General features: G+C 36.6%; 1 protein-coding gene across 1 annotated transcript; it reads right to left on the bottom strand.

Annotated features, from left to right (window-relative positions):
* Positions 1 to 6,025: 6,025 nt before the first annotated feature.
* On the bottom strand, positions 6,026 to 24,853 carry LOC104073742 (transmembrane protein 164-like; the record flags this gene model as incomplete). Its single annotated transcript, XM_009573624.1, has 3 exons — positions 24,389 to 24,853; positions 8,055 to 8,104; positions 6,026 to 6,092 (listed from the first exon to the last, which is right to left on the bottom strand). Coding segments are annotated over exons 1-3 (582 nt in total), but the record flags the coding sequence as incomplete, so codon positions are not given.
* Positions 24,854 to 24,976: the final 123 nt, after the last annotated feature.

Genomic DNA, 24,976 nt, shown 5'->3' with positions numbered 1-24,976 from the left:
TAATGATTCTATGATTCTATGATTAATCTCAACAGCAAAGGCCCATGAAATAAAGGAGAAGCACTGCTGTCATCCATCTGCATGACAGTCTAAAGCAGCATCCCAGATTTTATTTGCAACAATTCCTTTTCATTATATTTTAGGGGCAGAGTGTTTCGTTCAGATTTCCTGCCATACACCCGCTTGCCTGTAACGGATATGAACGCATACTGATGAGTCCCAATAAACAACCTCTGTTTCAAGTAGGTATCTCAAGGACTATCCACCCCCCAGCCATTCTACACAGTCCAGTGAGTGCAGGGAATTATAATTCCCTTATAGTAGCATTAATTGATCAGTTTTATCAATGAATTTTATCTAGTTCTCATTTTCAATTAATCCTGTTAGGGTGGGGCATATATACAGATGGAAAGAATCAGAATCCGCACCTGCTACCAAAGCATGCATGAGCTATATAACTCATGAGAGTTTATGAAACAGCATCTCTTGTGCTGACAGTCTGTACAGTGAAGACACTGTAGAACACAGGACTAGAAATAATATTCTGCTACAAGGGTGGAGGGGACCAGAAACAACAAAACAAGAAACACGGCTGTATTTTCACTTTTATATGAATTTTAGAAAATCCAGCTAGGGCAAGGCCCCAGGATTCCAACTCATGACATACCCAAATCCTGACAAGTTTTAAGAGAATTTTTTTCTTGGTGTGCTGGTTTTGGCTGGGATAGAGTTAATTTTCTTCATAGTAGCTGGTATGAGGCTGTGTTTTGGATTTGTGCTGAAAACAGTGTTGATAACACAGGGATGTTTTCGTTACTGCTGAGCAGGGCTTACATAGAGTCAAGGCCTTTTCTGCTCCTCACCCCACCCCACCAGCGAGTAGGCTGGGGGGACACAAGGAGTTGGGAGGGAACACAGCTGGGACAGCTGACCCCAACTGACCAAAGGGATATCCCATACCATATGACGTCATGCTCAGCATATAAAGCTGGAGGAAGAAGAAGGAAGGGGGGACGTTCAGAGTGATGGCTGTAACCGTTACGCGTGATGGAGCCCTGCTTTCCTGGAGATGGCTGAACACCTGCCTGCCGAAGAGTGAATGAATTCCTCGTTTCGCTTTGCTGGCGTGCGCGGCTTTTGCTTTCCCTATTAAACTGTCTTTACCTCAACCCAGAAGTTTTCTCACTTTTATCCTTCCAATTCTCTCCCCATCCCACCGGGGAGGAGTGAGCGAGTGGCCATGTGGGGCTTAGTTGCCGGCTGGGGTTAAACCCCGACACTTGGCCTGTCACTACAGAGCATGATGCTCACTGAGAAAATCAGGAAAAGGCACTGTTCAGTGCACTGCTGATCTCAACTGAATGCATTTGTTTTGACTTTTATCAGTGTTCTGAGTATTTGACTAGCACTATATTTGATGTTTATTGTGTCTCATAAAAAGGCACCACTGTCTTCTGGTCACTCCATTTGATTATACAAACCAGCTCACATGAATGACGCAACGGACACCATCAGGCATTTGTAGAGTCTAAAAACAGGAATTATATGAGGCAAATAATACCAATTTCAGAAATAGTACTTTTCCAGTTCCTCTAGCGATTATATTAGGACTACTTATCACCACCAGCAGAAAGTAGATTTACATTACCAAATACAAGTGTGATTGTAGACTCCACTTACACACCCATACCATTTTAATGCACATAGCATAGATAACTGCTGAAAGATACGGAAACCTTGGCTTTAGATCTACCAGCAACCAAAGCATAATCTATCAACAGTCCCCAATGTGCAACAGTTCCATTGTTTCTCCTTGTGCCAGTTAGATTAAGGCAATTTAGATATGACATAATGTGCTACCATAACCTATTCCATTTTGCTGTGTAGCCACACGCATTTCAGGCAAACTATTTAGTACAGTGAATTATTACCTTAACAGTCAAAAGAAATGCAGTAGGCAATGATCAGAGGGGCTACACAGAGTGCACTGTAAGTACTGCTCAGAGTATGATTCTGTTCCTAAAACAGATTTAGAATGCGTACCTCTCAAGCCAAATAGTTCTAATAATAGAATATAGCAGCTTCCGGTAACATTAAAACTGCACCATCTCAGCTGTGTGAGCAGAGACAGCAAGTCCAACACCTCTGGGACATGTCCTGTTTTTTACTTTATCTATATCAACATTTTCAGGACATCAGCTTGCAAAAAAACGCTTTTAAACCAGTGGAAAGAGTTTCCCTTAAAATTCGATTAATGCAATATGAAAGTTCAAACAAAAACAGTTACTTTCCAAACACTTGGAGTCTTTGTGGCAGTTAAATGAATTTACTCGCATAGCTAGGTTACCAGGACCTACACTGTATTCCATATAATATAAATACAGAGTAAAAGTGCAGAGTAAAAAGAAATCCTTCTACTCCTGTGTATCTTCTTATACCTTTCTAGGGTCCCACTTGGGAACCTAACAATCTGACTCCCTCAGCTTCTTCTTCTGTATTTACTTAAAGGTCATAAAAGCCTATTTTCCATGTGAATTATTAATGCTGACAAGAACGATTTGCATCATGAGAAGGGAATGAAATTATGAGAGAAAATTAAAATACCCTTTTTTTCTGAAATGGTAATAAGAACTCACAAACATTAGCTGAATAAGGAACAGACTGTTTTGTCTTTATTCAATGACTATTCCAATGCACAAAAATTAACTCCATCAGCACATTGTAAATAATTTTGCAAAACTGGAATATTTAGTTGCCAAATAAATACAAGTGGGTGCATCTGTTGCTCAAGACTGTTAGTTGTTGGCACCTCAACATCATGCCAAGGCAGGAAAATATTTTCTTGGAAAGAACAGAATAGACTGACCTCATCTTTCAGAATACATTTTTTTGGAACACTATCCCAGGTGCCCATTACAGTCCAACAAGATTTTTAATGAGTATAGTGTCATTGAAAGGTTAAAACAACAGAAGATAGAAACTTTCTACTGTAGTTTCAATTAATATCTCAACTTTCCATTTCCACTGGCAACAGCCAAATATTTAAAAATAGTTTTGAAATGACTGAGGTTCTAAAAAAGTTTAACAGATACATTACAAGAAAATGGAAAATGTCAAATTATGCTAGAAGCTTCCAAAAATTTCTTTTTCAGCATAATTTAGCATTGAATCATATATACAAAAAGAATACTTACAATGCATTAAGAAACATAATCGGTAGCAAAAATACGTGACCCTAACAGACTGCGCCACAAAATGCTGTAAGAAGTGTTCTGGAAATTACTTTGAACAGGTTAACACTCAGAACCAAAATCCTGACAACCACTAGTTCCTAAGCAAACATCCATCAGCTGGTGAAGTAATTATCTTTCATTCTGTATCTTCTGTCTCTTGTCCCTTTCAGATTATTGGTATGTACAAATAAAACTATACTTCTAATATTTTCTCCTACATCTCATGGGTTTCATCTCCATAATGATACACAATTTGCTAGCTAGCAGGTACATGCCTATTGAAGAACTTGCTAAATTAGCAGGCTTCTTCAAAAAGAGACTACAGCTCAACAGTAATCATCTGCTGCCTGTAAGATAACTAATAGGCAATCCACATGGAAGAGAGAAGTTCAGGAGAATGTCAGCTGAAGGCAATGAAAACTACCTACAACAAGACAACATCCAGCTCTATACCAAATAACTCATAAGGATAAAATACATTTTACACTATGAAAGGTAACGCAAGGCATTCCAGTGCTTACGGCAATACATCAATTTGGTACAATCTCTCAAAGTGATGGGAGGCGACAGTCTCCTGCTTTTCAGTCCCCATTGACCTCAGAACTCTCTCTGCCCCAGACAAGATCTCCCTCCTCACTTCTAAATTAATAGTTGGGTTAGGTGCCCAATTTTTCATGCTCTTTGTGCCACACACACTATATATGACAACTGTCTACAGACGTAACTAAGTATACAAAATTTTTGTATGAAATGTACACACTAAAATGTATGTACTAAAATATCATGAAACTGAAATTAAAAAGTTGAGGCATAGAGACACAACAATTCTTGACTGAATCAAAAGTTTTTCACTTATATACTACAAACCAGAGCAGACAGCATGGACAAAATTATTGTGATTTTTTGAACTTTCTACTAAGTTTTAAGATACATTTATTGCTTTCAGGACAAGGTCAGTATAAACAACTACAATGACAGTTGCAGAGCAGAATGTGTGTCTACCATGAGAGAATCTGGGTCAAAGCAGCAGTGCTATAAAACATCACCCACATTATCTTGTGCCAGAAGAAACACTGAAAAAGAGAACAGCCTAGCAAGCAGCTGTTAGGCCAAAAATATCCTAAGTTGTATTTATTCCAAAAACATTTGCTCTTGGATATTATCCTTTGGCTCCTCTATCCCTAATTAAGGAAATAATTTTATAAGTAGTCTGTATTTTTCCTGTTTAATCACCACTGCCCTAATATGAATGAGATCTATGATAATGGCAGAGAAAATACAAGCTAATGATTTCTTAAATATTTCAACATTTTATCCTTAAAAGGTTATCCAGAAAAATCATTTTGTTATGCTAAAGTTTATATTTACTTAAAAACTAGATAGTTTGAAATACAAAATAAAAAGAGTTCTCCTTATCAGGAAAAAACACTGGTTTTATTCATTTGATGCCCCTTCAGAAGTATCAAGTTTGATTAAAATATAATTGCAAACTGCACATAAGCTGTTACAGTATAGAAAAGAATATATGTAGTTACCAGATTAGGAAGGGCAACGTAAATCTTGGAAGAACTCTACGTTTATTATACTATTACATCCACTGAAATCTGAAAAATATGATCCAACCTCCTGTGCATGTGTGTGTCATGCTTTATGGAAGATTATTTTTAACCTGTAAAAGCCTACAGATGTATTATCCTTTCTCTAGTAATTAAACTGTGTCTCAGTGCAAAATTTTATAGTCTTAAAGAGGGGAAAAAAGAAACCATTTACAAGCCAACAATAAAATTGTCAGTTTTCAGGTCTCCTAGCTACCAGCATGGCCAGTCAACATAGCATATCATCCATAAAGTTCAATACAGATGCAGATTTTTATACTTAGTCTTATTAAGATAGTCAAGATTTGCAAACGGACAGCCACTAACAAGATCTGTAATGGAGTCTGAAGTCCACAACAATTTTGTTAATATCATTAATTCATATGCTATACGGATATAGATACGAGTACTTCATCGAGACACCATAAACACGTAAGCAGATAAATTTAAGTGAACTCTACCTTAAAGCAGACATTAAAATAACTGCAACAACGGATTTTTGCAAATAAGCCAAATGACAAAAAATGAACAAGCATGTAGGCATATATGCATATACACATACACACACCCCCTACCTATGCATGCATAACAGCTTTTAAAAATAATCCTTAGAAATATTTGATATGGCTCAGACTCAGGATAACTTTTCTTACTAACTCTTAATAGGTTTAAGAATCTTACTAGGGACCCAACAGGCTAATTTTTTGTCCAGGAGGCAGGAATTTTATAGCAGTTTTGAAAACTTGGATGGAAAAAAGAAACCTGCTGTGCCTAATCTTGGGAGAGAGGTGGTGGCAGCCACCAACAACGTTTGGCATTTTCCATGCCTGAGGAATCTTACATTTACATATAGTCTGAAAAGCCTGAAACTGAATTTTGCCACAGGCCACAACACTAACCTATGAAAGCTTCTTTCAAAGCCATTAAGTTTTCCCTCCATTTAAAGGCTAGGATGGAATTGACAAAGAAGGTTTTTTTACACTTAGAATACAGCAGCATTAGCTTTCCACATTGATTTATAAATACAAAAAAATCCAAGATTGGTATTTTGGCTCCATTGTAGTAACCTGTACCAGGAATCTACAGCCTGGTAAAATGAACTTTAAAAGGCCAAACAAAGCAAAGGTCTAACATCTTTCCAAAGAAAATCTTCTTGAAATAAATAAAAAAGGAGGAGTAAAAGTACAGTACACTCACCAGGCGTGTATTAACAACAGGAAACAGCAATGCCAAGAGGGCCCCATTCAGCATATGCATCTGCAACCTTAGAAAAAAGATGTGATATTATTTTCACAGATGGAAATAAAATGCAATGTTTTCACATATTTTATGTAATAACTCTTCAATAAAAGGTAGCAAGAGATTTAAGAAAATTCTTTTGGCTTGAATTTGAATAAAGCCACTGTTAAATGCAATAACCAGATACTGTTAAATGCAATAACCAGGACAAAAACCTCTCTTTAAATACACACTTAAATAATTTCCTTAAGTAGGACTGCTTTCTATAATGAGCTTTGGATTCCTAGAAAGTCTGGACTGCCCGTTTGTGTTAATCCTGTTCATGATGCAAGCTGCTAAATAGTTGGAATTTTGCTGTTCATTTGTCTTTCAGAGCTTAAAATAGCATATTTGATAAAGGTTTTTACTCCCGTCTAACTCTATACACGTACAGCTTCAAAGTAAAGCTTCAGGAATTTGGAAGAAGTCCCTTAAATAAAAGAAGAATTACATTTGTCAAAATGCAACAGCAAGTCCTAAGCAAAGAATAATGTAGGAAAGTAGTATTATAATACTGTATTTTGTATAACTTTCAGCCATCTTTTCCTGAACCACTGCTGCATCACAAGAACACAAAAATAGTATCAGTACTATTTCAGTTTACTTTACATAAGACACAAAGTAAAGAATAAACTGTCTACAACCACTGCCTGTCATAAGCTGTTAAGAATTTAAAAGTAACTTGAGGATGGAAAAGGTATTACAATTTCAAAACAGTTTTTCAAATGTAATTTATATGCTGTCAGGGTATTGGAAAACAGAAAGGCTCATTCTGAAAAACAGCCTCTGCTCTGCAACGAGTCTTTTGCAAATGCATAGTAAATCCAGGATTTCCTGGACACCAGACATACTTTTCACACTCTGAGATGGAGACCCTAACACAGTATCTCTGTATTCAGCCTCCCTGCCCAAATAAGAAACACCAGGAAAAAGTTGCAGACAGAGAGTAGCCGTTCCAAAATAATTCGTAAGGCATGCCCCTAGCACCATTTTTCCAGTCACTGCCTAGACGAAGACAAGAAAGAGCTGAGCTAACTGTCACGGTGGCAACTACAGCCACTCCTGATTACCATTCTGCCTGGGAAGTGCCGTAACAAGTCCCCACAATATGACTAGTTGCACCCCTTAGCTGCTTACTGGAGTCTAGTTAGGACGAGAGGAAATGGCCTCAAGTTGCGCCAAGGGAGGTTTAGGTTAGACATCAGGAAAAATTTCTTTACTGAAAGAGTGGTGAGGCCTTGGAACAGGCTGCCCAGGGAAGTGGTGGAGTCACCAACCCTGGAAGTATTTAAAAGACGTGCAGATGAGGCGCTTAGGGACATGGTTTAGTGTACACGGTGGTGTTGGGTTAACGGTTGGACTCGATGATCTTAGAGGTCTTTTCCAACCTTAGTGATTCTATGATTCTACTGCAGTAGTCCGTTAGAGCTTCCTGCACGTGAGAAACTCTTATGGTTCCTAAAGTTAGTAACAATACACAACATTTTAGAAAAGATTGCATAGATTTGAGAAATACCCAAGTCAGGAAGAATTTGCTTTTGCTATTTAACTTGCATCCACAATTTTAAAACTAGATCCATACTGTATGTATGGCCTTCAGTGAAGCCCCGTTTCTAATTTTTAGTGAGGATAATAAAAAGGTACAAGGCACATGACATAAATTACACAAGTCCATACATTAATCTGTAGAAAGATGCCTGCATTCTCATCTTAACTGAGCTAATTTGTGTTGCTAAGTGAGGCCAAAACCACCAGTACAAAAGAACCAAGGGTATGTGGCTCAACACCCACGATTTAAGCCCTGACCTTTTCAAGGTGTCATTTTTCAATCCAACCAATACGCCTTTCCAACTGGATATATATCTTAATATTTTATGACTTAAGCTGTGATTAACTTCTAAAATACATTATGCAAGTAGACAGAAATATAGCAAGGAAGAGGCATTACCTGAAGAGAATCATTGCAATCCGACATGGAGGACAGGCAAGAAGAAAAATCTGAAATGTTAGAAACAAATTTATATTAATGATATGATCTCTTTTAGACTCCATTTTCTATATCTTTCTTTCCCAGTTCTGTATGTCACAAATCATTTTCTAACCAGAACAACTGTTTTACAGCAGAGCTAGAAAAGACTAAAAATCTTGAGCAAATTAAAAGGTCTCACATGACCTACATATAAAAGGATTTAAGTGGTATGAGCAGCATGCAGGGTTCAGCTTCTGCCAGTGCCTAAGAAACAAGTCAAATTCTAGCCTATTTGATATTGTCATTATAAAAGGTCTCTCAAAGCAGATTATTGTATTACCAATCACTTTACTCCCTTAGTAAAGTGATTGGTAATACAGCTCCCTTAGGCCTCAGTCATGATAAGGTCCTTGCTGAGCTGAAGACCAAGCATTTACAATGACAACACTTCCCTTCACTTCAGCAGTACAGGACCCAGCTCTTGAAGATCTCATGAGAGATGGCTGTCTATAAAAGCCTCTTAATACTTCCCAAAATAAGGCTACCACAGTATCTGCTCTGTGCATAAGCTTAATAGTCATCTTAAAATATGTCCATTGCCACACTCAATACAGTATTTTTAAAGTACCGTAAAAATTTCATCAATTATTAGCTAGCTGTTTCTCAAGACCAAAAGTAACTGAATACAATTGGAGCAGCAAGTTTGTTTTTCTTTACAGGCCATACTCCTACCATAAATAGGACCTGATTTAAATTTTTATGTAATAAAGTATTTTGATTTGCAACAACACCGCATTTAAATTTAGAGGATAACCATCATCTTTTGATACTGCTGTCCAAAACTTCTCACAGCAACTTAAAATACTTCGTATCAGCAAGTCTTACTCTAGATATGAAGAGATTGCTACATAAGTGTTCAGTGATAAAAATCCTATTTTTTATATTGTCCACTACTGCAAAGAAGAGACTGCTGTCTAATAAAAAGTATTTCGGAAAAAAAATGGATCACGCTTTTTATTGCTGTTGCTAAAATAAATTCACAATAGATTATTTCACTGCCAACCTACAAAACAAATTATCATTAAATCACTTCAAGTGAGAACATTTGGAGAATATGTCTGCTTTGTGGACTAGTCAGATTAGACAATTGACCAAACATGTTTCTTTGAAGTGTTGCAGGGCTGAGAAGAGCCCTCTGATATATATTCAAATTAACTGGATCACGTACTTGCTGCAGCAACAGTAGAAATGTGGAAGCCTCGACCATACTACTGAACCCTTGTGTATAAAAGGGACTTGCTGTCATTACCGTACAAATAAACGTACAAATTCCAAATATTTTATTTCCAGTGCAAGTTCTTAATATACAGCCATTTATTTCTCTAATCCACTTACTTGTATTTTTAATTCCACTGAGTCTCAGTAACAGTTTCGAACATGCACACACACACAAACTGTTCTTCCTAAGTCACACAGAACTCTAATAAAGGCACAGCAAGAAAGAGGCAGCAATTAAATTTAACTGAATGTTCCTCAAGACATTTTCTTAGTGAATACTGTTAAAATCCAATCAGAGTTTCTCTGAAGTCTTGTACTGAAAAAGCAAGTAATTTCTACTCATTAGGGCAGGTTAAAGAGGAGGAGAACGTAACAGATGCATGATGACAATCCACTAATGGATGCTTTCTTGGGCTAAGAAAAAAAAAAGAAAAAAGTATATGCCAGAAAAATCTTATGAGAGGTCTATATATCACCTTGCACATTAGACCCATATGGCTTCTGGGAGAAGTGTCTAACACTTATGATGCTTCACTATTCCATCATTGCATATTTTTGCAATAAACTTTGTTTACTAACTAAAGTTCCTTGAATTGTGGACTATCTTCTTTGGAGACCATAAATATCTTCTACAGGTGCCTTAGAATAACTTTTTTTTTTTTACATGCATTAGTCAAACTTTTTAAACACTCCGTGTTGTACATAGGCAAAAGGAGATATGATATTTAGAGTCTCACTAGCTCATTCAGAGTTTTAAATTCAGATTATTTTATGATTTCCTTAATTCAGAAATCTGACAGAAGATACATGTTACTTATGAAGCATATGTCATACCTTCACAGAAGAAGCTCTTCCAATATAGATTTTTTTTTTCTTTTTATTTCCTGCATCTTAAAAAAAAACAGATTGACCTTTTTCTCTATATCCACAAAATAATCAAACCAGAAATTTGTCTTAATCACACCAGTCATTTATTTTTCTGACGCACTGCAGAATGCTCCAACTACCCCATGGTAGAGCAAAAACTACAATACAATTCTGTATACTGTTTAAATCTCATCACTGAGGATAAAAAATAGCTAGTATTAAAAAAGGATGGCATTGTTACAAAGACTGAGATGGACATACCAATCTAAAATACTTCACTACCATGGAGATAGGCAAAGAAGAGAACAAGATTCACAGCTGCTTATTTTTACATCAACTCTACTGCAAGAAACACAGTTTCAGGAACTGATGAGGGAAAAATAAATATTTAATATTTTTAAGCATGCAAGTCCCTCTGTTATGAGGGATCTTTCAGAAAATAAGCCTGACTTCCATTTTTTATGACCGCAGAGAAATCGTAACTAGAATGTTTATGTTAAAACTTTAGGATAGTGGAAGAGATCTTCAAATGTTTCAGCTTTAGCAGTTTAATATCAAGCACTTTCTCTCCAAATATGTATATACTTTCCATGATAAATAAACCTCAACTTCTTAAAAGTTGACACCCATGTATCTGATTTTCAAAGAACTCTATCACTGAGTAGATTCAAACATTATAAAAAGTTCATTCAGCTCAGAGTAATTAGCAGTCTTAAAATATCTACTTCACAGTAGACAAGCTCACAAGCTCTAACACAAGTGTTCACATACTTATCCCATAATCATATCACATTCCACTGTCATACTGGAAATAAAATCCTTTGCCTTGCAGGAGGAAACAGCTATGTTTTATAAACCAAACGATGTCATATTAAATTAGCAGCATGGCTGTGAAGAGTTCCCAGCCTTTTTTTTCCCTGCTGAAACTCTCGGGGTTTTACGTACTCGGGCTAGCACAGATGTTAGCCCCCCGCTTTGCTGGCACATTGCAGGGTTCTAGTGTAAACAGGGCAGCATATATTTTAAAGCACACTGAAGTAGGCTTCTCCTTGTTCAAGGCAGAATAACTAAACTTTCAGTTTAGAAGAAACACTAAGAAACAACTTCAATGTCCCTCCTTATTCTTTCAGATCTGTTACCTGTTACATTTTCACATGTTCCAAATGAAAAGAAGGACAAAGAATTAACTGGAAATCCAAAATGTATAAAAGTAACTATTTTGGGAGGGAAAAAAAAGCTATAAAATATACATTGTCTGACAGGCTCAATTCTGGGCACAGTTCTGATCATTCCCTTCCCCTTTAACCTCTCTCTCTCAAAAAAAGCAGGTTTAGAAAAGGGTTACAGAGGTCAACAAGAACGATCAAAAAGTATAGAACATCTTCCATACATGGATTGATTTAACACATTAAGACTCTTCAATCTGTAAAAGACTATAGGCTAATGAGAGTGAGAGAAAGTGAGGGTACAAAATCATAAGTGGCCTTGAGGAAATTTATAGATAACAAGTTCCAGGCAGGGACAATATTGTGAGTCAGGATGCCCGAGTCTTTTCCACCAGCACAGGACCAGAAGATTCTAAAACTGTTCTCGGGCAATAAATTGCAAAGAAACTTGTAACACTGGTCAACCCGCAAACTGAAGTTCACTTTAATCTTGAGGACCAAGATGAAAACAAAAGTCAGAAATTCTGTCAATCTACTTCATAATTGCTCTACAAGACCATAAATATCATTGTGCATCCCCATGGGAAATATTTCTGGCATGAAGAACTGCATGGCCAGCACTCCCCTGCATAAGCCCAAAAACAAAGGTCACACCACAACACATGATGGATCAGCAGGGCTGTTATAATTTGGAGAGTGTAGTGTACAGGATTGCACTGCTTAACTATTCCTTCACTGAACTCATGGTTGCTCTGAACTAACCCAGGACTGGGCTGCAAACCAGTCTCTTCCATATTCCCTTTTTCTAACCATGCACTAAGAAGACGAAAAAGCTCCAAATGGTATCTACAGGTCTGGGACAGACTGGAAGGCAGAAGGAAAAGGATGGTAGTAATATGCTTTTAAAAATTTTCTAAAAGAAACATGTGCAACCCTGTCATTCAGTATTTGATGGAGTTCCCAAGAAATACCTTTTGAGTTCAGTAAACTTTAGAGATCATTATTTCCTTAAATCTGATTGTATTAGTCATTTGTGTCAGTGTAGCAGGTAGAAGAGCTTGTATGTAAAAGGACTATTCTGAAGACAATAAGAAAGTAACGATGCATTAGTTTATTCAGAAAACTTTGCTCACAAACAGGATCATGTGAAAGACCACAAACCTGTACAGTGTTATTTTTATTTTTAATCTTTTGATCTAGGAAGATGTGACTTAGAGAAAGATGTTTCTTCATTTGTTTATAGATAAACTGTTCTCTTTAAGAAGTGAATAGAGCAAAGTCTATTAGGATCCACACCAATGTTAAGGGAGGTCAATAGCAGGTTTCTTTCCCTGCTACATGAACACTCAGTGTCCATGTAAGAAGCAGAGAGATAAAAGGCAGTCTTTACTATTCCCATGGTATTGTGTGAGAAGTGGCATTCTGTAGGGCTTCAGCTGTACTTGCAACTCTTCATTTGCCAACTAATCCAAAAATAATACTTTCAGACTACGCATTCCCTACCTTTAAGTTTCCTGGCAGGATGAACAAGATAGCAATAGGTAGATATCACAAAGTATTACATTGGCCCTCCACAAATACCTGTTAAGTTCACTCCCTTTTTAATCACTAAAAGCATAGCCAAACAAGGGAAATGTTACTGATAAAAAGGAACCAGGTAGCTGGGAAAAAACAGATCATTTTTCATAAATTCATTTTTAGAAGTCAGAATTTAGAAAAAAAAATTACTCGTTGACATTGCAACAGTATCTCTAGGTAAAAGTCAAACTCGCATGCATGGAAAAAAGGCTAAATATCAACCAAAATAAGCTGGTATTTTGCAGCAAGTTAGGGGTTTTTTAATTATATCTGTTTTCCGAGTGCCAAAATGACAGGAATAGGTACCCAAATTTCAGAAGTGTGGAAAAAATCCAATACTGAAACAAACACCCCAAAATCCACAAAAGACTGCAACATCATGAAACCAAAAAGAACTATGTTAACTTTAATCTGACCTCTCTTTAACACAACCCAATTTCCTCATCTCTATGCACTGTGTTAACCCCTGATAGTATTTTCACTTCTTGCATTTCAAGCATTACGTGTGCTGCAATTATCACATTAATTTGGAGATATTAGAGGTTTCCATTATTTGATTTTTTTATGTTCATATGGAAAGAATTTTATTCAAGCAACCTTTTTTACAGTTTGCACATCTAGACTTCAGCAATGGGCAAGTAAAGAGGTGGAAAAAAGTAAAGAACACAAACCATCAAACATGTCTGGTTTCCTATTTTCCATTTAACTGTATTGCTAGATTGAAAACGGTAAGAAAGTAAAAGGGTTTTGTTGTTGTATAATTGTGGGTTTTTAATCCAACAGTGCCTCCACAGTACCTTTGTTATGGATTACTTTTTTTTGGGGGGGAAGAGGACATGAGGTGAGCAGATTTTACTAAATCTGCCTTATTACAATCCCAACATACTCACATATTGAGAAACTCAAACTTTAACATACAGTCCCAAATATACTAGTGAGCTACTACCTATAGTAGCTAAAATCTACTATACTAGAATGCCTGCAAGCATTTTACCCAGCCTGTCATTATGAGCCATGACTTGCCTAAAATAGAGATCCTAAAACCAGTTGATTAAATACCTAAAATGAGAGGCTGTGGTACATGCTAGAGTTATATCTAGGAAAACTCTCAGATACTGGCAAGGATGTATATATTTATGTTATGTTACAGGTTCCAAAAGCTTTAAGACCATTGCCATAAAATAATTTCTGTCAGCTCCAAATTTTCCCATTTGTCTAATATTTCCTAGTTCTTTGACATATAAGCATGCCACATTCCACCACTAGTTTTAGTAATCAACATTTCAAAAATCAAGACTAGCAAAAATCTCAACAGCTATTCTCAAAAAACATGCACAATCTTTTATTCGAAAAGGATGCAACTGAAGGGTATAACAGCAATACTGTCTCTGAACTGAAGTAAAATACCTCTTCAAATATCTAAGTCTGGATACCATTCTATTCATTGAATGTTACTGCCTTACTCCATGAGCACTCTGAATAGGGAGAGAGCACCAGTTCTTTTTTTTTTTTTTTTTTATCCTATGACTTGGCTGGATCTCCAGGTTTTTTTGATTCCAAAACATTCCAAACCTCTACAAAATATTACACTTAAGAGCTCCCTTCAGAAGTATTTTAATGATGCTATTTTTCAGTTAGTACACTGAAGCAGAGAGTGCAGTCAAAACTTGTCATGAAAAGCTTTTCTTCTACAGTCTTAGTCCTGCTGAGACAGAAACATGCATAACACAAAGATCTTCTTGTTTGATGAGAAACAAACTAAAAAGACAAAAGAAGACAATTCAAAAGGTAGCAGGGGAAGAAAAGAACAAGTCACATAACTCTAACCATTCCAGATTAAACATCACTCGAACTATTGCTTATAATATCAATGGGAACGCTTACAGAGGTCTGAGTAGAGTTGTTTCTGGCAGAAGACAGCTAAGCATGCTGCAAGTAAAACCACTGCACCTCACATGTGTAGCACAGATTTCATTTACCTTTCAAAACAGCAGCTTGTCTGTCCCTGAGCCGCCCATATGATTTAGTAAAACATTGCAGCAGACTGGAAACATATCTTCCTTTTCAAACATTCCAGTCATGATCATTTAACCAGGTCATAAATTGATTGTTTTAGTATACTACTACAAAATGAAAACTTTAAGAGGTTAGATTTTAATTTCTACTTGCAATATTGAAAGCAATGGGAAAAATTAATGGAAACTGGATTCATCCAAAACTGTAATGAATTTAAAAAAAAGAAAAAAACAAAACAAAACAAAACAACAAAAAAAGAGAGGGAGACAGGCTTTAGTCAATCTGCATTGAAATAAAAATTTTCAGCCTTTCTTAGGTGTACCAAAGTACCCTCCAGAGCAGAAGAGATTAAAAGGTATGTTTAAAAGGCTAAGATACAGTGATAAGGTAAAATGTATTTTACTGTACATGTGAAAACCATCCATTTTCCCCCACAATGGTAAAACATAAGGCAAGGAACATTCAAGCAGCTGGATAATTTAAAAGATGTAGAAGACTTTGTTAATCATCTCTAAAATTTTTTTTAAGTAAGTTCAAAACAATCACTCTATCATTTATCAGAAAGTAATGGTTTAACAACTCCATCACACAGCTTTGATTCAGCATCTAGGTAAATGTTAGATGTCGATTGTTTTTGCATAAACTATCAATTCAGCACAGAACAGCCATATCACTTAAAAGCCATCTGTTTGCCTTCTAAAAGGTAACTTTAAAAAAAAAAAAAAAAAAAGAAAAAAAAAGCTGTGGTTTGACAAGTTCAGACTGCCAAATCTGAAAAGAGAACAGAGATCAAAAGATGTTACATTCTCATTGCTGAATAGCAGCAATTTGGATTTATTTAATATTTTAGCATAAAAATCACAGCTGCCTTACTGCAGCTGTCAGGCAGGTTCAGGGATTAATGAATGTGTCCTGTGGAATTGTTAATCTAGTGTTAAGAATTCTCATGATTCAAAGCAACATTGCTGGCAGAGCATTAAGTAATACTACAGTACAAGTAGTTTCTGCGTTATATAAACCAGACTCTGGGAACACAAGAAGCTGCCTGTCCCTCCTTCCAACCTCCCAGTTTCCCAGTTCTACCTGGGGATGAAAGAAGTGTAGAAAGTTGAACAATTCCATCCTCTACAATCTAATGTCTTGTAAATTATATATGTCCGTTGGGACATTCTAGATTAGTCTCCCCTTCCACAAGCTTAGTTTGTTTACTTGACAAACCTGTACTCACCTTCTTCCCTTTTACCGTCTTAGGTGAAAGACTTCTAGATTTCTCGTATTTTAGGATTAATTATTAACATAAGACTCAGGTCTTTCTACGTGTGCAGTAGCATTAGTTATCACATCTTAGGAATTAGTATTCCAGAGAAAAAGTGTCACTGAGGTTATTTTTCTTCCTTTTTATCTAATCACTATCTGCACCAGCCCTTCATTAGTAGTGAGTTACTTCCTTCCCCATTCCTAGCTTAATGCTTTAGCAAAACCTGACAAGCAAAAACTTACCCGGGGGTAAAAGAACAAAAAAGGCTGAATTAAAAAAAAAAAATTCAATTTCTTAAGAAAATTTAATTTGCACTGAATTTAGATAAACTTGCATTTACATATGTCAGTGACAGTGTGGAAGCTTGCATGAGTTCACAATAAGATTCTCATATGCATATTCATATACGTTCACTTCCGTTACTTTTTCCCCAAGCATGACATTTCATATCAGTTTCCTGAAGCAGAACCATCGTAGAAAAGTCCTGCTCTACTCTGCTTCAAGTCACCCATACCTTTTTCTTGTCACAGTTCAAAATTCCTCAGTCTGTAGGATTTTACAACAGAAATCTGTAATCTTTAAAAACAGCAGGATAATAAATATCTAATAGCTTTATTATTACAAATAATTTTTGCCAAAGAAACAGGAACAGTAACACAATCCATAAAAAGCTAAGGCATATAACATCATATTCCTGATAATTTGTTGGCACTTCACTAACTACCAAAGTATTAAAATATAAACAATTAAATTCACTTGACACTAATTATTTGGCAATCTGAATAAATGTAAACCCTTACTACATCTATCTGAAGCCCCGAGGAAGTGTCACGAGAAACATGAGTCCCATTACACTCTTCACAGGTTTCAAATTCATGGTACAGAACTTGTTCTCGGTGAACATCAACACAGTTAAAATTGCTACAGTGAATGTGGTTGATGTACAACCACTGCAGTAAAACCCATCACCTGTGACTGGGAGTGTAAACATTTACAGCAATGCAAGGGAGACAACAAAGAAGGGGTTTTTAGAATGGAAATCATTAGATGAAAGTCATCTGGAATTTATAAGGTCCAATATGGTGACTGCTGCTATTTGATTTAGTCCACCACTCCACTGAAGTTCCTAAAGGCCTCAGGTAGCTATTTCTGAAACATCAGTTTAAGCTGCTAGCAAACAATCTACACGGAATGGTGTGTGAAACTGCTAAATACGTTAAAAAATCCATCCTAAAAATATATTACAGCCAACAGCGATACATTACAACATTGGATAGTACACTGAAACAATTATTAATAGCTCCATTCTCAAAAAAAGGGAAAAAAAAAAAAGCAAAACAGAAGAGGAAAAAAGAAACAGAAGAGGGAAAAAAGGAATGAAAAAAAGGCCTGTCTCCATAACGTGTTGCTCAAACTACGTATGTTAACACTTTAATCGGTATTTGCTTTAAATCTACGATGACCTCGTCAAAACAAACATTCTGTCCTCAAGCACAACAGGTATTTCCAAATTCTAGCAACTTCAAAACAAAGGCTTAACCTAGAGCTTTAAACTCCAATTCCTCAACTAGAACATTCATTGGTAGCATGACATATTACCATGATCCCTATCCCCTTGACTAAAGCTCAAGATAAAAGCATGTACTGGCCAAATTTTGTCCAAGTTAAAGTGGCTGAACAGTAATCTCTTCAAACACAGAAAACGGTGATTCACAGCCTTAAGACACATTTACTATTCTTTTTATACTAAATTAAAAATCACTATTATTTCTGAATAAGAATCCTTGCCTTCCCTCATACTAACATTTCTCGATTTCTCTACTATATGCTGGGATTTACCAAAAACAAGCACAATGGTGAAACAAACTATATACAGTGTTAAAATTATCACAGAAAAGGTTTTCCTCAGCTCAATAAATAATTATTACAATAATTACGGTGTCAGCTAAAGCCTCTAAACATCAGTTGACAGTGTTTTTTAAACACAACAAAATCATCGCTTAAAAATAAATTGTAACAATTAAGAAAAAATTAACAGTTATTGGAACCAAGGGCAGATTAAACTATACAAGCAAGCCATGGTTTTTTTGAAAGCCAAACTAATAGTTCTGCAGCATCCCAGACCCAGTATAAAGGAACTGATGATCTGTCTCATAACCTGTCACTTCATACCTATGCCCCTTGAGCTGCTATCATCTTTCTAGCAGTAAAGTGCACTCTTTTGCAAGAAATAAGGCTTGCCACCAAGAAATACTGGTGCTTTCAGTGCTTTAATTGTTCTTCATCTGCCCTTTTTCACCACACACTATGATGAATTTCCTCTCTAGCAATCAACTTTAAGAGGAAGTATCACAAGCTAATTTGCAGTTGTAAAAAGAAAGATTTGTGTATTACGCAGATCTAAAAATCGAGCTGCATACTTCATAATCTGATATGTTTGTGAGCTGTGATTACACACATCTTCCACTTAAGTGATGAATTTTGTCTACCAGATAGCATTTCAGACTACTGAAAGGATTGCTGACCTTGCTAAGCAGTCTCACGCACCTCCTAAATGTACTGATTTGCGAATAAATCATACAACACTCCAAATATATAGCCTTGCTTTTCTCAAATATTTTTTTACAATATTTAGCATATCAAATTCTACTAAATTTCAGTTTTATCATATCTCCTGAAACTGAGTCCTGTCTTCTGAGATGCTTTAAAAATTACAAGTTCTGCAGGTAGCAGTACCAGGTTTTGGAACATAGGAGGTATATACAAAAATTATGTAGATAAGGGAAATATGCACACATACAAAAAGGAAGATTTAGAAGCTTACATTTAAAGACTTACATTTTGAAAAACGTAGATATATTCACAGGAAATGTTACCGTCACTGCTCTACATCTTCCCCAACAATCTCAATACATTAAGCAGTGAACAAAACTATTGAAAAACATCTTTGATTCAGAATACTGCTACCCTTTAAAAATTGAGTATCTCATTAAATTTTTACTTGCAGGCTGTTGCTCATGTAACCCAATACCACTGGGTATTCAGTGTCATTTCTATAAAAATTTACTGAATTTCTGTAATCAAAGGTTCTTCATACTCACTCCCAAATAACAGGATATGAATGTCCCTTCAATTTTAATTCAAGGCTTTGAAGAGACAGAATATAGAAAACCATACAAAATTTAACTGGATTCTTCCAAATATTACAAAGCATTTATGTTTGTGCAAATTATGTGTTTGCAAATTAAATCCAGATTCACACTTGAAAAATCACATTTGACCACATAATCAGATTTCTTCCAAGGCTTAAAAAAAAAAGGAGGAGGAAGGAGGGGAGAGAGAGGGAGATAATTAATTAGTTATATGTTGGGACTTATTCCCAAATGATGCAGAATTCAGACAAGTTATGTTTATTATGTAAGTTCTGAAAACAGCCCATTGTTTCCAAAAACACAGTAGCCTCTTTTGCAGAGGACAGAAAGGATCCAGGTCTCTAAAGAAGCTAAAACTGGAAATAATGAACACAGGATTTAGTATTTACTGAACTGCAGATGCACTTAGCACTGTTTTTAGTTACGCAAACATCAGATCAGAACACTGGACTCCCCTATACTTCTTTCCCTTGCCTTTTTTCCACCTATCACTTCTCTTTAGTTTACTTTGTTTTGCCTAAAAAGATCACTGTTTTAAGGAATCATCCAGCAATACAGGCATTTTGTATAAAAACCTTTTCTTTATTCCAGACAGTCCTTAACTGTCTTAAGTGCAATCATTCGGTGTAGAATTGGAAGAGAATTATGACAACTTACCAGCTGAGGATTTACCACTGAGAAATTATCTTGTAGGAAGAACACTTCCCAAAACAAAACAAAAAAAAAATCCCAAAAGTCATTTTACAGATTGGTATTAAGTCACCATTCTGGAAGAAGGCATTGGCATATTAAAATCAAGGAAGCTGGCAATTTACAACAGTTTAAGAGAAGGACTAGCTACACCTATCATTTTAGAATTAGATTGCAGTCATGTTTCTGCCACTTCCCTAAACAAGGTTTCAAGAAACTTAACACACTTAATTTCTACAAACTGGTCAGTCATAACCTTCAGTGTTCAGAACTGAATAGTCTTAGCGAAGCTCCAAGAAACCAGATTAAAACTATCAGCTTCAGGATCCAACTCACAAACCTAAAATTCAAATTTAAAAAAGAAAAAAAATAATAATCACATAATCATTAAGGTTTGACAGGACCTTTCAAGATCACTTCACCCTACCATTGTTACCCACAAATTCTCATTTAGATAGTTTCACATAATAGTTTTTCCTTACATTTTGTTTTCCAAATTTCTCTTTTGCAATACAGACTAATTTTATCTCTGGGTCCTGGTTTGTATTTGTCTACATTTAATCTTCATTGCCCGTTACCTCCAGCTTGATGTCTTCCAGGACATCAAGAGATGCCTGTGTCTATGCATTTTCATTAAGTTACATTGATTGTGAATAACAGCTTGCAAAATATGTGTGTCAGAAATTACAAACTGGGGTACAGGAACAAATCATGAAGAACACAGAGTTTTTGATGGAAATTCCAACTGCTCCTTCATTGAACCGGAAATGAAGAACTGCTACGTGAACACAAGTGTTTTGATTGAAAAGTTAAAAAATGTATACTTTAAAGAATACAGAACAGATAAACAAATTGGTTTTGATATAATTGGTTTTGACATTGCAAGGCATGAAATTTCCCTTTCACCTCACTAAAGCAATTTTGATGCTCATACACACGGAGACAACACTTACGTATACACTTCTCAACAACCATGCTCTGGATGCTGCTAGAAGTCTCCTTTACAAAACTTTTAAAGAAATCAATAGTGCTGCAATTGGCTATTGGGTGAATCCTCCCTCTTACACTGCTGAATCAGAAACTTAAAAGATTTCCTTCACATCTTCAATTTCAATACCATAATTATGGGTCCTGAAATACTCAAAAGGATTAGTGTCATGAAAATATAACACTTGGTCCCCTAAACATATGCTGAATTTTTTCCTGCTATGCAAAGGAGAATAGGTTTGCAACACCCTAGTGGACTTAATGTTTCCCTTTTAGGATACTCTTTTACACCAGGTTTATAGCAGTCCAATCATATCCTCAGTCCTAAAAAGAGAGTGTTTTCTTTTTTTTTTTTTTGTTTCAAATAATTTTCAGTAAGACCACTCTTTATGTAAAGAAAGAGCTTAGTATGAATTCCTTCATAGACTTCCCCCATCGCTGCACCACACACCAACTAAATATTGTACTGCACAAAAACACCCTCATCCCCATCGGATAGCTGTCAAAGAAACCACAGAAGTTTCCATTCACCTTTGGTTTAAAATATATATATACATTTTAAAAAATTGAAGTATTTATCTCTCAATGATGCTGCACTTATGTCACTGGTGAAGAAACAATATTGCCCTTCTTCCTTGAAAAGCTATGCAAGAAGCCAAAACCAAGACTAGGGCTGGAAATGAGTAGTACTGTTTCTAGATAACTCAACTAGGTGGCAGGATGGCAACAAATTCTCTGTATCTGATTAACCATGAGAACTGTTTAGGCAATTAAATATGTTCATTTGATAAACATTTCATCCTTGCAATGACACATCTAAACTAGTTCTTCCCACTTATGAAAAAGATTTGATTTGAACACAGGTTGGTGTGACAGGCAGAAATTAGACACCTGATCAAAACAGACTCATTTGTAGAACTCAGTATCCATTATATTACACAGTTTTGTCTGCCCAAATGCACCACAGATGTAATTCCCATTTTATTTTGTGATTCCATTTCAGTCTTAAGTCTTTTAAAAGCAGGACTTTTTGCTTTTATGCAGAGAAAATCTGAAGGATAACTTCCAGTTCCAGATATTTTTGGCTCAGAGCCCAGAGCCTTTGTTCCTCTGAGGTGAAACAGTCTCAGCTGAAGAAAAGGAAAACAGAAATTGAGTGAAAGAAGAGACCTTTACCAACAGCTACTGTTGGCTTCCCTTTGAAGTGATCTTGATTGTTGTAGCATGTTTCATCTCTTCACTTCCTACCTTGTTCATCCTAATGTTTAGGCGCAGCAGCAGGATTATGTACAAACTACTGTAAGAACGGAAGTGAAGGATAAATTATATTTTCATATATTTCATCTTGCCAACCTGTTGCCCTCAGCAAATTCAGGCCAGAAAAACAATGCTTGCAAGATTCCAGCTACTATGTATTACTTTTCTGTTGATGGAGGTCATCAACTATCTTTGTATCTAACCTGTTTTCTCTGCTGAAAGCTGTTGGTTTTGCAGCCATTTTCATTCTCTACATTAAGCCCAGGCCTATTTCTAATACATCTGTTTGAGGATGAAGGGGCATGTCTTCTGAATTTTGCTGACATACCCATCTTCTCAATTTCACGAATGCTGGAACACCATTTCTAAGGAGTAATTAGTATAGGATTATAAAAAAAGCTTCACAATTGGTCAAAAAGAGATTAAGACCTGCCCATGTCTGACTACAGAGGTTAAGTCTCTGTCCTCCCGGGGGAAAGCATTAATGAATGTGGTAAAAAATACTAGCTCCCCCATTTATGTATAAGCATTAGCTTTTGCTGAATACTCGTAACATCGTATTATAATACCATATCAAGACAACTAAACTTTCAAATCATAATGGTAACATATCCTCACCTTCTTCCCAGAGAATTAGTAGGAAAATTTTCCAGTAAACATTGACTACTGCCAAGAAATGGAATGTGGCTATATTATTTTATTTTAATTATTTCTACAGCTCTTGCATGCCTTCTACTTTCCCTTTCATTACCAATACTGACTAATTGATTGCACAGCAATTGTTACCACTTCATGGGAGGCAAGTGTCCTATGGTGTAAAATACTGAGCTAACATTGCATCACTGCTTAGGTATTTACATAACCTACTAATTAAGTTCTGGAACTGTAAGTTAATTGCTGTAAAGGTCTTGAATATTGCTGTAAGAGCTTGTTTCTCCCCTCTTGAAACAACACCCGCTCCCTCAAACCTCCAGTACAAGAAGAAAAGATGTTTCCATTCCTGTCAGGAAATGCTCGTCAGGAGTGAAACTAACAACTGGCTTGATCTGATACAGCCCAGATCACTCAGCATTCTGCAAAAGGAGACTAAGAGTGGCACTGGTCTGATTTTCATCTGTTACTGATCTTAGACAGATGTTGTTATCATGGCAGCTTTTATGAAAGCCTTTTTGGCATTCTTCTATTAATTCTTGAGCTTAAATTTTGTAAGTTGTCCAGTGTTGAGGGTACACTATTAGCAAAATTAAACAAAATAATAATAATTTTTGACATCTCCCACACTCCCCACCAAGTTCAGTGCAACTGACAGTGAAGTTCATGCACAAGACTATTGACAAATACAGCTTGTAAGCTTTCGATATTGCAGTTCAGTAACTGTTTATGAATGTTTCCATTATTTTGGAAGCTACACAAATTGCACATTATCATGCATCGACAATCAAGCCACAACTCATTAAATCACATAGTTTATCCACAGGTATTAAGCCAGATCGGTGTGTTCACCCCATGTAGGAGACACGGGTAACACTTGTTTCCTTACTATTCAGCTTCTAAAATTAGAAAGGTAAACCAACATTGTCTACACAAAATAAAGAGTAATTTGTTTCTTCAACACCTTCACAAAATACATTCACACCCCTAAAAGTCACTTGCTTGAAAAAGTTGCATGTAAATTACATAGCCGCTTTAGCAATAATCAATAATCTTGTTTTCACTAAATTTGGTGCAAATTTTACGACTGCTGTCAGTGGAAACAGCATTTTCTATTCTCTAAACAAGGATTAGGTGAAAGTAAGTGGCGAGACAGCCTAAATTTTTTGCATTTTCAACCAGAGATTTGGACATTAGTCATAGCTACAATTTTACCTTTTCATTTGACCTGTTTTTTTCATAGATTTCAATTCAGCTGATTGAAAACTAAGTCAGTTTTAAAAAGTTTATACCAATTCTTGGCATTTGTACTTTTTCTATGCACTTTTGGTCCACAAACCGACCACAGGAAAAATACTGCTTTGCAAGTGTAAAACTAAAGCAAACTTCCTGGTGACTGTACACGAGCCTTACCTGCATCATAGTGACCACATGACAGGGATTCAGGAGGTAAATGACAGTCCTGGTGGCAAACTTGAACCCCACCTCCAGCCCAAAGATGAGACAGAGCACCACCAGCAGCACATTCTTGCCCAAGCTCTCCTGCTTAGTCTGGGGCTGCTGCAGCAGATGACCCTCCAGCTCCCTGAAATGCAGCTGCCTGAGCTTCCACAGGGACAGAAGGATCTCCACAATGCCCACACTCAGGAAGACCAAACTCTCCAGAAAGCGCTGCTGCCCAGAGAGAAAGGCCGCGCATTCTGGCCCTCCATTGCCAGCAAAGCTGGGGTCCACACCCCCATACATCCAGTCCAGGAGATTATGGAGGCTGTAACGAGACATGGTGGGACGGTGTTTTTCCCCCCCCCCGCCACTGTCCAGGAACAGGTAGCAGCAAGATGGAATCAAAGCCAAAATGCTGTCGGGCTGACGAAACATGAAATGCGAGGACGGCCCCTCTGTAGTCCCCTTCCTTCCCAAGCTTCAGGAGAAGCAAGCAGCTCAGCTCGGGGCAAGGCCAATTTTTGGCTTTTCCTTTCGATGCCGGGACGAGACCCGCAA

The sequence above is a fragment of the Fulmarus glacialis genome, unplaced genomic scaffold (genome assembly GCF_000690835.1).
Source record: "Fulmarus glacialis isolate BGI_N327 unplaced genomic scaffold, ASM69083v1 scaffold38642, whole genome shotgun sequence".
NCBI classification, from domain to species: Eukaryota; Metazoa; Chordata; class Aves; order Procellariiformes; family Procellariidae; genus Fulmarus; species Fulmarus glacialis.
The sequence above is the reverse complement of the archived record's forward strand: the minus strand, read 5'-3'. Positions and strand labels throughout refer to the sequence as shown.